Below are 16816 nucleotides of genomic sequence, written 5' to 3'. Positions count from 1 at the left end.
CTCACTGACAACTGCCTTCAGACATTGAAGTCACTTATTGTTGCAGTTGGCTTTCAGGCATACCGTGCCGGCAGACTCCGTTGCAGGGTTATATTCAAAGAGAAATCTGCTAAATGTAAAGTTGTAGCAGATTTTGGTGGTTTGGGAAGTAGGAGGTTTCCGGACCTATCAATGACTACAGATTTGTAGGACTGATTTTGTCATCGTATGTCCAAGATGTGCCTGTGGTATTGAATCAGTGAACCGTACTGTGTACAGTATCTGTCTTTTAGAGATTTAGGTTTATTACCTATCAAACAAGCTCGTGTCACTTAGTACATTTCAAGAAGTCATTATTACTACACAATCCTGTAAATATTCAGAAGAGTTTTATCAATTACAAACATGCATCAATATAAATATGAAATTTATACCACTTTAGAACGCACACGATAAGGAAGCCAAGTTATATAGATTCGCAGTATTAACTCACACCTCACACTCCGGCACAGACAATATCCAGAAATCGTTATTTACTCTCCACGTGACGTTATAACATGACTGCGGGTATGCTCAATGTCTGTTGTGCTGTTTGAACTGATTACCACTGACGTTTTTTTGAAATAGATACAGCTTGATTACACTTATCTTGTCCACAAGATGCGCAAATTAAGAAACGAGTTCGCAGTGACAAAGATATGAGATCTTAATAGTAGGGCAGGTACTTTCTGTGTTATGTTATGTGTACTGATGTTCACCATTCGACGTTTAATCAGAAAATGAGCTGCGGTGTTACTCTAGTAATTTGGTCAAGCTGTACATCTGATTAATTTTGATATTCAAATTATGTTTTTCGAAATTAAATTAACTACATACCACTCATTTTCTGAAATACATTTTTTACAGGATTTATTACAAATTATGAAAATTGGATACGCATTAGTAATAGGAACATTCATTTTAATGGTATGGGTGTCTATGATTGAATCCAGAGAAATGGATTCTGTATATTATCCGCCATGTTTCTTCAATCCTTTGTGTAGTTGTTCTAAATCGGTACCAGACTTAGGAATAGTTCAGTGTCAAAATGTACACTTACCAAGAATACCCGAAGCAGTTAATACCTCCAAAGTATTTATGTTGCACCTAGAGAATAACGGACTGAGAACATTATCCCCCTATTTTTTGCAAAGTACAGGTATTTAGATGCCTTATAATTCAAAATTATATCAGTGTATAACCTTCACATTGTTTTAGGTTTGTATAAAATTATAATAAGCAGAAATCCTTTAACACTGGTATCGGATGAAGCTTTTCTTGGACTGGAAAGATCTTTGTGGGAATTGGAAATTAGCCATTGTGAACTGAGTCATGTTCCTAATCGAGCAATAAGATATTTGCAAAAATTAAGACTATTAAATTTATCAGGTGTGTCTTTGCTTTACTGTTCGCATACAAGCATGATTTTCTTGTTAAAAAAGAAAACATTCGGAAATATTAAATTACCTAATTAAAAAAATATATAATTTGCTACGTGGCAGTTAATAGTAGTAACAGCTTTAATATTAATTTTACCAACGATTGAGCATAAACATTTTTTTTTGTAGGGAATGGTATTAACAAAATCTTACCAGAAGACTGGAGAGGATTAGAGAATTCACTAGAAGTCCTTATACTTTCCGAAAATTCTATAACTCAGCTACCGCTGGACTCATTTTCTGGCTTGCCCATGGTAGAAATTATAGATTTAAGAGGAAACAATTTGAGAGAAATTGATCCATCTATTTTCCGTGACGGAATGGGAAGACTTGCTCATTTAATATTAGCAGACAATCAACTAAGTTCAATTCCCTATTTAGCACTGCAACCGTTGAGAACTCTGAAGACGCTCGATTTGAGTTACAATCGAATTAACAAGATGTCGCCCGTTACTGAGCCAGGAGTTAACATAAATTTGAATTTTCAGTTAAATCTAGACACATTGAGACTCGATTATAATCAGTTACCGTTTCTTGAGTCTATGTCTTTTATGTATTTTAATGTAGTGAATATAACATATTTGGATGGAAATCCCTTAAGGGGTCTTGAGGTAAGCTCAGAAAGTATAAAACGTTTTTCATTCTACATTATTGCCTTCGGAAAACGGTAAATTGCAATGACATGAGAACTCTTAAAATTAATATACATATTTTTTACATATTTATTTCAATTTACCTGCTACGATTATTTTAAGGGACATTCTTCTGGAAAAACTGTTTGGTGATTTTTTAATTCTAAATCTTCTTACACCACGTTATTTTACAACTGCAGTAGCGGCTCGCCAGGTGACGCAAGTGACGCACCGATTCACCTAAAATTTCCGTTTGGTTGTATGTACAATTTAAAATTATGTGGGAAATATCTCGGGTGCAAATAGGGCGGGCTAAGCTTTACAACTTAATGCTTACATTTTTAACACCCTGTATGATAAAAACTTTAAAATAATAAATCTGGGTAGCTTCAGCCTTAGACCACCTTAGACTAAAAAATAGTACTCTTGTTTATTGTCGATAAAATGAATTGTTTACGAGAAAAAGAATAATAAACGAATTCATGTTTTATTTTTAATAAAAAGGGCCATAATTTCTATTTTTTTTCCTCGACAACATGGTGCGATACGAAAGTCATTCAAATAATAGAAAAGTTTTATTTTAAGATGTTTAATCCGAAAAAATACAAAATTAAAAAAACGCAGTGGTGTTCCAGGAAATATCTTAACGAAATTATTGAAAAACTTCATAAAAGGGTTCAACATGGGCTCCGTGAAGGCTGATACACTCGGGGACACGACGAATTGAGGACTGCTGTACCCGCCACAATAACCCCGCATTGTTCCTTATCACATCACAATGAAATGTCTCTGTAGAAGTTCCTCCCTAGTGTCGACCGGAGTGGAATACACCAATTGTTTAAGGTGTCCCCACACGTAAAAATCCAGAGGCGTTAGGTCGGAAGATCGAGGAGGCCAGGCAATAGGTCCTTTTCTACCTATCCAACGGTTTGGATAGACGTTATTCAGGTGCTCCCGCACACCAACGCTGAAACTTGCATGCCCTATCGTGCATGAGGTACATGTTTCGGCGGATTCTATTAAATTTTCTATTAAATTCTATTAAATCTTGAAAAGTGTTCTGAAGAAACTCCAAATAAAGTTGTCCATTCAATCGTTCCGGCAATATGAATGGTTCAATAAAAAAATTGCCAGTGGTTCCTGCCGAGATGTTAATTGATTGGAACTGATGTTGATGATGCGAAACAATAGTGGCATGAGGATTTTCATCAGCCCATACATGCGTGTTGAGTAAATTGGTGATACCATTTTTGGCAAACCTTGCTTCATCCGTGAAAAGAATAGTGCTAATGAAGTTTACATTATTTCGTTGCTGATCCAATAGCCAGTTTGCAAACTGCATTCTACGAGGAAAATCTTCAGGAATCAGTTAATGTATTTTTTGCAAATGGTATGAATATAACAGCTGTTCTTGAAAAACTTCATATACTATTGTTTTCAATGTATTAAACTGAGCTGATAATTTCGTTGATGGAGTTTCTTCTACAGTAATTAAAATATTTACCTCTAATTGCGGCGTTGCTCAATTCGTTGAAATGTCTTCTGGTTTGGCAGAGCACGATTACGAAATCTGTCGTGATATAACTTTCTGGTTTGTAAAGCATTGCAAGACGCAAGACCATAGGTACATGAGATGCATATCTGCATAATCAATAAACGTGTATTCGATATTTCGAATTAATTCACAATTAAATTCACCATGAGATCCAAAAATAGTTAAATTAATAACGAAGTAAAGGATCTATGTGTCAGCGATGTCACTTCATAGAATAGAAATCATGGCCCTTTTTATTAAAAATAAAACATGAATTCGTTAATTATTCTTTTTCTCGTAAACGGTTCATTTTATCGACAATAAACAAGAGTACTTTTTTTTTAGTCTTAGGTTGAAGCTACCCAGATTTATTATTTTAAAGTCTTTATCATACAGGGTGTTAAAAATTTAGGCAGTAAGTTGTAAAGCTTAGCCCGCTCCTGGTAAACTAAAAGAGCTAAATATGTTTCAAGGACAATATTTTAAGAGGTCCTTACTAGTATTCATCACATAAAATTTTTATTAAACTATATTAATTACTTTGAAAGTTATTCAAGAAAAACTGATTTCCAGCGGCATTCGAAAAAATTTTATAGGAACTTGTCATCTTATTTTTTCATGGTCTATCTGCACCCCAGAGATTTCCCACATTTTCCCGGACACCTTGTATATTTTTAACTAATATAAAAGCAACAAGCAATTAATGATTGAATTTAATGTAACTATATCCTGAGGACTGTCAATACATGGATTAACTATTTATAACATCTACATTGCATCCGAGAAAAGTACAATTAAATTGTTAATTATAAAATTATTGAAACACGTGATTAATTCAGCCATCAAACTTTTTGTTTTAAATTATAGGCTGCACTTATGGCATACCTACCTAATTTTTTTAGGAAAATGCTTTCCAACAAGCAAAAATACGAGTGCTATATCTCAGAAGTTGTGGCTTAATTAAAATATCACCAGCTGCATTTAGTGGACTAGAAAATTACTTGGAACATTTGGACTTAAGTGGAAATAATATATCGTTATTACCTCAAGATGTGTTCCACAGATTCGGCTTGCTGAGAACGTTGTCATTAAGGGATAATATGATTGACAATTTAAATCCTACCGAAGCCTTTAATGGTTTTCAATTCACTTTATATAACTTAGATCTAAGTGGCACTGAGAATTTACCAATTTCTATCCAAGAATTGCGAAGGTAAGTTCATATACATATACACAAGTTGCCTCACTAAGAATATGATACAACTTAGTGGGAGATTCCTGAAGTTCAAAATATGACATTCCTTGTTGCTTTTTTTCAATACACATGTTAAAAAATAAAAAAATCTTGAATGTTTACAAAGATATAGAAAACTTTTTGGTTAATAAAGCCGAAAAATAGGTAAGTATGATTTCAAAATTGAAATTGCAAATCAAAGGCTGAGAAGTTATTCCTTATTGACAAAAAAGTAAAAGAAATTAAGAGCATGTAACCTCCAATTAAATTGTATCATTTTAATAAAACACATTTTAAAACCATGTACATACATCTTATTGTAAATGTTTTCCTTAATTTTTTTGTTATCCGATACTTTAGATTAAGGAGTTTACGAGTATTATCATTGTCTCAATTGACACAAACTAATATTTCTCCTGAAGATTTCTTGGAATATGGAGTTGATTTAGAAGAACTACAAATTAATTTCGCCGATTTGCAAATAATCAAAAGTAACGCATTTAAGCATGTTCATGGATTAAAGTTCATTGATCTCTCGGACAATATGATCACCACCATCGAAAATGATGCTTTTGCTGACGTAAGTTTAGAGAAATATGAATTAATTTTATAGATTTATTAATCAAATATTTCTAGATTGGACACTCTTTAACACATTTAATGTTGTCATCTGCTTTTGCTCCCTCTGTATCAAATGTACCAGTAGATGCAATAAAAGTATTACCAAATTTGGAATTACTGGATCTTAGTAACAATAGATTAAAAACTATGCCAGATACTTCATTTCATTTCCTTAGGAAACTGAAAATACTTGAACTCCAGGATAATATCATCGAGACTGTACACAAAGGAACATTTCAGGTAAAAAATCCTTAAATTTCTAATTTGTTGACGTGTAACGAATTTTGAATATTTTCAATAATTTTAGGGTGATATCCATTCAAATTTAGAACAAATATATTTATCTTTTAATAACATAAAAGTAATAAATCAACACACTTTTGTTAATTTACCGAGATTAGAGCAGCTTCATCTGGACGATAACAGAATTGAAACCCTCGAGAGAAGGTCATTTATGAATTTGGAAAATATTAAAAGATTGAATTTGAAAGGAAACAAAATATCAATAATAGGTTATGAAGCATTTCAGAATTTACCTGAATTAGAAGATTTAGATATATCTTATAATAAACTGAAATCGTTCGAAATTTCCATGTTTGATCAAGTTGGGACACTGTCTATCTTTAGGGTAAACGCCAGTCATAATAATTTGAAGGATTTAATAGTAAATATGCCTTTAAATTTTGAACCTGGAGCGGGTAAGTTTTAAATTACTTTAGTTACTGTTAAAGAATGTCATTTTTTAAAGATACCTACAGAACATTTCTAAATAATAATAGATGTTGACTAGAATTTTGCAATCTATTAAAATTTATCAACCTAGTCACGGAGAAAGAAAAATAAAAAAGTACACATTCATAAATTCGAAGAAGAACCAGATATGTATTTTTCTAGTTGAATTCACTACGGAAAAATAAATATTCTAAACTTTGTATATTCCTTGTCTACATAAAATTTATGTGTTCAAGATGGATATTTCTGAACATCTTTCATTTTTCTCCAATTTCTGCTGCACTGTGATAGTTGTGCAACGTTTACTGTTGTAACAAGGATACACACATCGTATTCACGGACTAGGTCTTTTGCTGCAATAAATAACCTTAATGTTTTCTAATAAATTAACATAAGTATGCATTTTGTGTCGGTTACATAAAAATTCTCCCACAGAAAGAACAATTTTAGAGCGATATTTAAATATGTAGAATGACGTAAATATGAAGCTTTCTCAAATATTAGTTTCGTTAGTTCCTTCTTTCGTCAATAATGATGCGTGTGTAACAGACGAAGCAGCATCATACACCATTGTTTTCTGTTACTATTTATCTAAGCAGATTTGTTCTATGTGTAAATATCATTCAAGTCCATTAGCCAACTTATTCTTAATTCCTTTGTATATAAGAAAGTTTAAATTATCTACTAATGTCATATAAATATGCTTTTTCATTTGTCATTTCATTTGTCCTCTTTTGCGATAGAAAACAACCATTTTCTCCCTAAAGCTTGTGTACTGCAACGGAATGCTAAATACTGACTCTGGTCTTGGGAAAACCGTATCAGTCCCCTTTCTTGCAAGTTTATTTGCTTTTCATTGCCTTTTTTCCAATAATTCTGACTGATTGGTCCCAGAGTAATGCATGCTTGTTATGCGCTGCGGTGGTTCAATATTCCTGTGTTTCTATGCTGAGTATTCTTGTTTTTCTTTCCATCATTATTTGAAGTGGTTTAACAAAACTTCCAAGTGAGCTCTTGAAGATTGCCATGTTTCTTGATATAACATACATTTATGAAATCTTTTCAATGTCTATAATGCAGTGGTTCCTGATTTTGGGCCGTACAGATCACCGTACTATAAAGAAGTCCAGGTCTCACTATTAAAGTATATGCACATCCAATGAAACATTATCAGTGTTAGTTCTAAGGTTTCTCCTTTCTTCAGTGCATTCCAGTGCACCCAAATATTCTCTTTTCATTATTCGAAATAAATTAATATTAACCTTGTAGTATGTGTGGAGTTGTCCGTCAACTTCTTTTTTAAATCGTCTAGGAGAAGTAGACTGTATTTTTTACTTATGTAATGTTATATTACCTACTAGGAATTACTTCAGAATATGAAGAGGATATTATACCTACGTATTTATTTTATAAAACATATGATATTTTAAAAAAAGGCGATTCAATTTTCAATACAATTACACGTGTTAATCATTCATGCTTCAGATAATGAGGAAACTTTTCAAACACTTGTTTTATCAAGATCAAGTCACGTTATCAGAAGCTATGAAAATATGTGACCTTCAGACACCATTGTTATATAAAACTAGGCTTTAATGCTTAATTTCTAGTCGCGAGGGTCACATTTGCAGATTGATGCTTTTACGACACATTTTCGTTTTCAGGGAAACACGCAATTTTGCAATTAATTTTTCATAAAATATTATTCTCTTACCTAAAATATGAAAGGCATTATAATTGTGTACCATACATACATTAATTTCCCTATAATATGAAACATAGATAGATTTTTGTGAAATTTGTATTTAGGAGATTATAATAATAATAAAATCAAACATATCTGAAGGGTAGTTATAAGACATATGTTTTCTTAAACGTTTATTTGATAATAAAAGTGAACTGTCGATGTCGGTCAATATGGCCGTACTTATTTTTTATTGCAGTACTTCCAAAAAACGACTAAATATTTGAAAAAATATAATCGGTGTACCACTGTACAATACACGTTAGAAAATTATTTAGTAATTAAAATAAACTAATTATTTTTTAATGAGAAATAATTATTTATAAATTATTGGCACTACGTATGTATATAGGGTGTTAATGTGTTAATAACTTATGTCATGTGATTTGTGTTGAGTAAAATGTAATTTTAAAATTTGACTAACCTCAATATTGCAAGAGGCCACCTTTTGAGAACTTGATTTTCATAGAAGATGTTCAATGTACCCACCATTTGCTTGCACACAAGCTTCAGCGCGACGTATCCAATTCGCTCGCACGCATTGCAACATTGCCACGTCCTCTCGAATCATATTACAAGCATCGGCAATACCATGTCGCAGTTGGTCGATGTCACGAACTTCCGTGGAATACACAACACTTTTCTCATATCCCTACAAAAAGAAGACTAAAGGGGTGAGGGCCCATCTAACTAGCCGCGGCCTATCCAGCGATCGCGAAAAGTAATGTTTAGAGAGTCGTGCAGTCTCCGAAAAAAGTGAATGGGGGCTCCGTCATGCAGTAACCACATATTTTGCCGAACATTTAATGGCACGTCTTCCAATAGCTCCGGCAAGCGATTTTGCAAAAAATCTAGATATGAAGCACTGTCTAAGCGTCTAGGCAATTCAAAAGGTTACATTAAAGTGTCATTAACGATACCGGCCCACATGTTCACTGAAAACTGTTGCTGAAAGGCACCGCGACGTATTTCGTGTGGATTTTTGATAGTGGTGAGTGTTGTGGACGTTTCGTACACCATTTCGACTGAAACATGCTTCATCTGTAACAAGTATTTGTGCTCTAAATTGAGGATTTCTTGCATGTTCCTGAAGCAACCATTCGCAAAAACCTCGACGTAGTTAAAAATCCTTAAGAGTAAGCGCTTGAATACGTTGAATATGAAATGGGTACAACTGAGCTTCTCGTAATGTTCGCCACACAACAGGATGCGAAATATCTACTTGCTGTTCGATATTTCTGGTGCTACGATGCGGATCTTCTTCGACGAGATCTAAAATCATCTCCTCGACATTTAAGATTCCTAGTGGTCGCCCTGGGCCACCGTTGCGACCTCGACGCGGTTGTACTTCACCTTCTTTGCGCTACAGCAACAAATGTTCGCAGTGCGGGGGTACGGCGTTCAGGATATCTTGCACGGTACACTTGACAAGCTCTGTGGGCATTTTCGTTTGCTTCGGCATAAATTATGAGCATATCATAATATTCGCGATTGCTAAATAAATGCGCCATTTTGAAAAGAAAACTTGGAAATACAGCTATTAAATGTACTCTTGAAAAACAGCACAGCAATCATTACAACAAACACACAAACAAACTGACTTTTGAATACACTCCGGCTTCATACGAAACCTACAAACTCGTAAAAAGTTTTACATAATTTTTTGTAAGTACTCGCTGTGATAAAATACATGTATTTCAGCAGTTCCAAAACAGTTATAAACATATTTTTAATTAGCTTTTTTCTCTATGACCTTAAACTTCCGATACAAGTTTGTGACATCAGTTAACTCAGTTTTTGTTCCTTTTCACCCCTTTAAATTTTTGACATATGTTCAATAACACCCTGTATTATACGACTTTGTTCGTGAAAGAAAAACTTTAAAAATACAACATATTTTAGTTTATATTTATGCTTTATTTGCTCATTATTTATGACTGGACGATACTCTCATTTACATTTTCTATAACAAGTATATTTTTATGGTATTTTTTTATCGATATTTTCATATATTCGCTTTATTTTTTGATTGTTCATTTAAATTCATGTTTATTTACTTTTACTGCTATATGAGGATTTTTTAGTTTTCCAACCGCATCCTTAGTTTCTTTCTATTGATGGAAGTTAGAACAAACTATAGTGGTTTTAGGCTCGTTCTCATACTTAAAGTACACAACGTGGTTTCTGGTGTCCTGGCAAAACAGTCTTGCCTTATGTACCTGGTCGTCGCTAGTTACAGACTTCCCTTGCACTTTCTTAGCCTTAGCTATGAATCTTTGGCATTCCCCTTGTTATTCTCAGGCTAGCCTATGTGAAACCCCAGGCCCACCATCATGTTGTCGATTCTTCTAAGGCTGCTACGGAACTGCTCCTCCGACAATGGTTCCCTCTGAGACGTTCTGTAGTAGCCTCTGTAACTGGTAACATCCAACATTTCGCCGTTCTTCACTATTGACATCTTCAGTGGTGACTCTGCAAAGCGTATGTTTTCAGGCATATACAGTCTTGTATCACGTCTTCTTCCCTCTTTCAATTGATTTTTAGAAGAGGTAACCAGGTTCTGCTCAACCGAATGTCTTCACGATTCATACTATTTGGATATTGTTCGATTTCCAATGCTTCCCATCTCACTAGGTTGTAAAATCCCGTACTTCTCGTACTTCTCGCAAGTATCTCGGTGTCTTCGAAATATATTATATGCCTTTCAACTAACGTATGTTGGGAGATTGCTGATTTCTCAGACTGGTTGAGTCTTGAAGCCTTTTCGTGTTCCTTTCTTCTTGTAATAACCGATCTCATTGTCACACTTATAAAATTTCCTGGTTCATACATGCCTGCAATACCTTGGCAATGCGGTTTGTTACATTATGAACATAAACTGGGCAAGCCTCAATGCACATGTTTCCGTTTGTGGACGTCTAGGGTTGATGACTCATTTGATATCCTGTTTTTTTGCTGTAAAAGAATCTAATTGCTCCGGATCTTATATGGTTCTAGCTCTGTTGACTAATGTTTTAATTGTAGTCATTTTATGGCTAAGGAAATGCAAAGTAGGCGCCCATGTGCATAGACAACGACATAACAACACAAATTATGATACCCTGAATAAAATGCATCTAACATGATTTTTGTAAAATTATTAAGGAGGTTTATTGAGTACGGAGGTACGTCTAAAGTCTAAACGAGAGTTTCTGTAGATTCGCTAGTGACTAAAATGGTATGCCTTTAGATTTGGCTACGTTGTACTTGGCTGACGCGTTCGGCTCCGCGTTCGCTCGCTCGCGTTCGATCATTCTGTTTGTTTGGATGCCTTGAAATATACATCATATGCGAATTTCAAATAATACGCTACGTCGAGAACTGCGTCGTTGCCGGTATCACGCATAAGGGTTAAGTTAGTCAACGAAGCAGTTTGAAGGAGAATTATTATAAATTATGTATTTTACAAGTACCTAATCGATTTCTACAAGTTGTCATACGGTTCCTTAGATATCAGTTCCCCATTTATACAAGTTGCTGTGGAAATTGTTCGTCAATTGTTGCGCATTCTAAGTGAAAAGATCAAAAAAATCAACATTCTCATAAGACTTCGTACTAAATCGTGAAAAATTATTTTATTAATACCTCGTCTCTTAGGTATTCAAACTAGTCATAATTTTTTTGAGGATTTTTTTCATATTAATAAGCTTATATTAATTTTTTTATGAATATTTATTTGTCAATTCCAAATCAGATAAACTTCCTTAAATAAAGTGCATCAAAATACTTTAATACATACAAACTGACGAACTACATTGCACATTTCTGATGAGTAACTTACAGGCTGTTACAAATTTGCTTCTCACTACAGGGATCTCGGAAACGGTAAGAAGTACGAAGTAGTTTAAATGGGGGCAAAGTTGCGTAATCAAGGGACCAACATTATGCCTCTAAAAAATCAAAGCTAACATGATTAGTTTTCGAAATATTTGAAAAAAACGAAATTTTGGAAATCCGTGTTTGTTTCATTTCGGCCTTGTTTGAGGTGATATTGAAAAAAGAAGAACACTTTCTCATGGCCACTTTTTGCCCTCTGTCGAATGGAATAATCAATTTTTTATATGTAACGTTTTGTCTCTCCAGGACCATCATCAACTTCATTTTTTTAAATACGACCTTGGAAATTTTATTACAATTTTTGCAAGCCTTCATGATCCCCAATACTGTACTGCCTCAGTCCGAACCAGATTCAGACGTTTTGTCTCGAAAAATTCATCTTCAGTGTATTCGTTTCAAATTTATCTAAATTTTTTATTTAGATTTCTTTGTTTATTGAATTATCGCACACTGTAAGTGTCGTTAGACTCTGTGAAATCCATCTAATTATTGAAACTATTACCACCACGCATTAAAATAAAACATTATTAGAGTGTTATTCCTGTTTGGTTTAGTGGTAAATAAACTGACCTTAAAATGAACTGTATATTTGTTGACAAATGTTACAATATGACAAGTATATTAGAAGCCTACTTTTTTCTACGTCTTGCAAACACACAAATCTTAAACTAAGAAAACGAAGGAGCGTGCTCCGTCCAATTCCCGTGTCCATAGTTATTTCTAGGTGTCTCCAGTGCTCAAAATTCAAACAAATTCCGATCTATTTTTTCCAGGATATTCATATAAATACATATGACATGCTTTTTCACAGTTGCGGTTACAGCTATAATAAATTCTGATAATATTACGCTGATCTTCATTTTCAACCTTTGCCAAAACGAAAATGTTTTTGAATATTTACTGAAATATTTTAAAGAATAATATTCAGTATTCAATATTCATAAATTAAAATTGTAATAATGTTTTAATTTTGACGCAACAACTTATTGAGTTATGTATGACCAAGTGATGGTAATAGTTAATAATAAATGTTTTATTGTAACGCGTAGTTGTAATAGTTTAAATAACTAGATGGATTTCACAGCGTCTAACGACACTTACAGTGTACGATTATTCAACAATCAAAGAAATCTAAATAATAAATTTAGATAAATTTGGAACGAATACAATGCAGATGAATTTTTCGAGGCAGTACAGTATTAGGGGTCATGAAGGCCTGCAAAAAATGTAATAAAATTTCTAGGGTAGTATTTAAAAAAATGAAGTTGATGATGGTCCTGGAAAGACGAAACATTACATACAAAAATTGATTATGCCATTCGATAAAGGGCAAAAAGTGGCCTTGAGAAAGTGTTCTTTTTTCAATATCACCTCAAACAAGGCGGAAATGAAACAAAAACGGATTTCCAAATTTTCGTTTTTTTCAAATATTTCGAAAACTAATCATGATAGCCTTGATTTTTTAGAGGCCTAATGTTGGTCCCCTGATTACGCAACTTTGCCCCTATTTAAGCTATTTCGTACCTCTTACCGTTTCCGAGATCCCTCTAGTGAGAAGCGAATTTGAATTAAAAAGATAATAATATGCCTAATCTATACTACCGAATTGTTCATCTTTTCATATATAAAAAATTATGAAGAATGTCTTTTTAATTTATATTTGTTAAAGGTCAAAAATATAATATGCATTCATGTTTCAGGATTATGTAGTCTGTATTTTAGTTTATGTGCAACTTAATACAAAAATTGTAACTATACGACCTTTATGATTACAACTATATCATATATAATATTATTTAATAAAGCATGCCTAAATAAATCCTGTCAACAGTAAAACATATTTTGTACGTACAGCTTTATATTGCATAACGCCTGCTAAAATTGTTTAAATGTTGGTCGTAAAGCACAAATCTATGTGTTTTTTTACATTTACTATATAATTCATTTGTATTTTTAAGTTCTTTCTACCTAGGTGTGCCCAGAGTACATTCCAATATAAAAATTCTTGATTTGTCACACAACAATATATCGTCAATTTCCAAGCATTTCTTCATGCCAGTAGAACTATCATTAACTCATCTTTATCTGAGTTATAACGGTTTACTCAATGCAACAAGAGAAGTATTTGGAAATTTAAGGCATCTACAATGGTTAGATATTTCTCATAACAGAATGTATGAAATGGACTTCGACATGTTTAGGAATACAAAAAAATTACAGGTATTTAATTCTAATCGAACAGTTTCGTGCAAGAACCGGTTAAGTAAATTTTATAAAAGTTGTGGAAATATTGAAATAACTGTTTAATAACTAAACTTGTTCAAATATTATCTTTCTCTACATTATCTATATTTCTCAGAATATTTGTTTTCATATTATACAGGGTGATTTAGAACTTATCCAAAAAACAAATTTTGGATGGAGGGGACAAATACAATTTTGTAAAGAAAACAAACACTTCTGCATGGCACTGGAAGCTGGTCCACTGTAAAACAAAAACTTCGCAAGGAAAGAAATAAATAGAATTTTATAGCATCTATTTTATATCAACAAACTCAACTGCATTTGCCGCTATTGTTATTATTAATTAATAAAAAAATTTGTGTTTTAATTAATAAAATAATTTGACATACTTGATGTAACAACATCTGTTCAAAATTTTGTCACCGACGTGTAAACACATTTGGGTCCGTCTTACACAGTTTCTACGAACTAACACCTTGTCTTGCTTCACCATCACACAAATGCTTTACCATAATGCAAATGTCTTGATTCACCAAAAATTAAAACGATATCCATCAACTCCGAGTTGCTGTACACGCAAACCATTTTTGACACTAACTACTAAAAAGCTTTTGTAAACACTATCGCAACGACGATTGTAAATCAGATTCAGTATTCGGAGTCGCTGAGGCTACGTGGCTCTGTAGTCTCGCGTATTGCGAATGACGCTAGAGACTACAGCTGTCCAGCTATGCAATGGTTGAAAGTACTACAACTTCAATATTTTTTTTTTTTGGGAACTTTTAGGGTTTTTCCAAAATTTTTTTTTACGATATTGACTCCATTTCTCATGTCACATCTATTCCCAAATTTTTTTGGATGAGTTGTGAATCACTCTGTATTTCATATCATTCATTCTTTATTCACAAAGTTGTAGCTGGCACATAATTTTGCCCTAAAACATTGTTTTCATTATTATCAATAAAGTTGCTTCTGAAAATTGTTTTAAAAGTGATCAGAAAAGTCCATAATTAACCTGATTGCACCTGTAATTAAAATTATTATTTATTGCCGGAAATTTATTCGAAGACGAGATATGTAGATTATGTAAGTATTATCGAGACAATATATTATAGAGATTCGAGACAATGTATATTTATGGAGGTACGAAGTTGGTCTTATTCTTCGAAATATTGGTATGTCACATTGGAATCTGAACTGATTGAATTTTATTCGTCTAAATATGCAGATTATCATGGAAGGTAGGATTTTCCTCTTAGTATACAGAACGTTCCAGAACTAAACGACAAAATTTTAATAATGTCAAGGGACACTCACGTTGCTTCCATACTATTTTCTTAATTCTTCAGAAAAAAAAATTTCGAGCTTCGAAGCAAAGTGAATTTTGCTGCCCTAGACTCTTGTCAAAATTTTTACCACGTATTTCTATATCTAAGAGTTTTCTATAGAATAATTCACCATTTCAAATCTTTTTGCTAACCTCTATTTCTTATAAAGGGTGATTCACAACTTATCCAAACAAATTTGGGGATAGATGCAGCATGAGAAATGGAGGCAATATCGTAAAAAATTTTTGTGTAAAATCCTTATAGTTTCGAGAAAAAAATTATTGAAATTGTAGTACATTCAACCATTACAGCTGGACAACTGTAGTTTCTAGCGCCATTCGCAATACGCGTGGTGAGCCAAGTGGCCTAAGCGACTCCGAATACTGAAATTCGATTTTACAATCGTCGTTGCGTTAGTGTTTACCTGTTATCTGCGGTGTTTACAATAGTTTTTTAGTAGTTAGTGTCAACAATGGTTTGCGTGTATAGCAACTCTGAGTTGATGTATATCGTTTTAATTTATGGTGAATCAAGACAACATTTGCATTATGGTGCAGCATTTGTGTTATGCTGAAGCAAGACAAGGTGTTAATTCGTAGAAACTGAGTAAGACAGACCCAAATATCGGTGGACAAAATTTTGAACAGATGTTGTAACATCAGGTAAGTCAAATTATTTTATTATTTAAAACCACAAATTAATTTCATTAATAAATAACAATAATAGCGGCAAATGCAGTTGAGTTTGCTGATATAAAATAGGTGCTATAAAATTCTAATTATTTCTTTCCTTGCGAAGTTTGAGTCCGTTTTTATCAAACTACCGCCATGTCGGTCGCATTGTGCGAGGTCAGGTTTTACAGTGGAACAGTTACCAGTGCCGTGCAGAAGTGTATTTTTAAATCATTTTCGAATTGCCCTTTTTGATTTTTTCTTTACAAAATTGTATTTGTAAGAGACCCTGTACATTAAAAAAATTTTTTTTTGGATAAGTTCTGAATCACCCTGTAAAAAGTGGACTTGCTCGGTTTTTGCACGCGGTTTTCAATTTATTGACGTTTTATTTAGCAACATCGGCGCATTCACCAAAATTTCAAATACTTTCATTGTTATAGGTTTTGCACGCTTGCCATAATCGTATAGCAGACGTACCAAATGATTTGTTCCGTTTTCTTACCAACTTAAGGATAGTTAATTTATCCCACAACAGACTACGATTTTTACCGGATAATCTATTTAGAGAAGAAGGTTTAGAAAGATTAGATGTTTCTCACAATTTGCTAACCAAACTGCCTCTCACCAGCATGTCTGTTGCAACGGGTATGAGTTTGTGTGAGCTGGATTTATCGTGGAATAGTATCTCTTCTTTGTCACATGGTGGATTACTGTCTAGGTTTAAGGTACTAGCAATACAT

General features: G+C 33.3%; 1 protein-coding gene across 1 annotated transcript in view; it reads left to right on the top strand.

Annotated features, from left to right (window-relative positions):
- The first annotated feature begins 536 nt into the window (after positions 1-536).
- The window catches only part of LOC108904421 (chaoptin), a 29016-nt gene continuing 12736 nt past the window's right edge, over positions 537-16816 (top strand). Inside the window, exons 1-10 of the mRNA XM_018706972.1 lie at positions 537-557; positions 886-1177; positions 1237-1407; positions 1587-2068; positions 4526-4836; positions 5218-5437; positions 5494-5718; positions 5786-6176; positions 13803-14050; positions 16517-16801. Coding sequence (XP_018562488.1) covers positions 537-557; positions 886-1177; positions 1237-1407; positions 1587-2068; positions 4526-4836; positions 5218-5437; positions 5494-5718; positions 5786-6176; positions 13803-14050; positions 16517-16801 — 2646 coding nt within the window. The remainder of the gene's footprint in view (positions 558-885; positions 1178-1236; positions 1408-1586; positions 2069-4525; positions 4837-5217; positions 5438-5493; positions 5719-5785; positions 6177-13802; positions 14051-16516; positions 16802-16816) is intronic.

The sequence above is a fragment of the Anoplophora glabripennis genome, unplaced genomic scaffold (genome assembly GCF_000390285.2).
Source record: "Anoplophora glabripennis isolate ALB-LARVAE unplaced genomic scaffold, Agla_2.0 scaffold65, whole genome shotgun sequence".
Lineage (NCBI taxonomy): Eukaryota > Metazoa > Arthropoda > Insecta > Coleoptera > Cerambycidae > Anoplophora > Anoplophora glabripennis.
The sequence above is the reverse complement of the archived record's forward strand: the minus strand, read 5'-3'. Positions and strand labels throughout refer to the sequence as shown.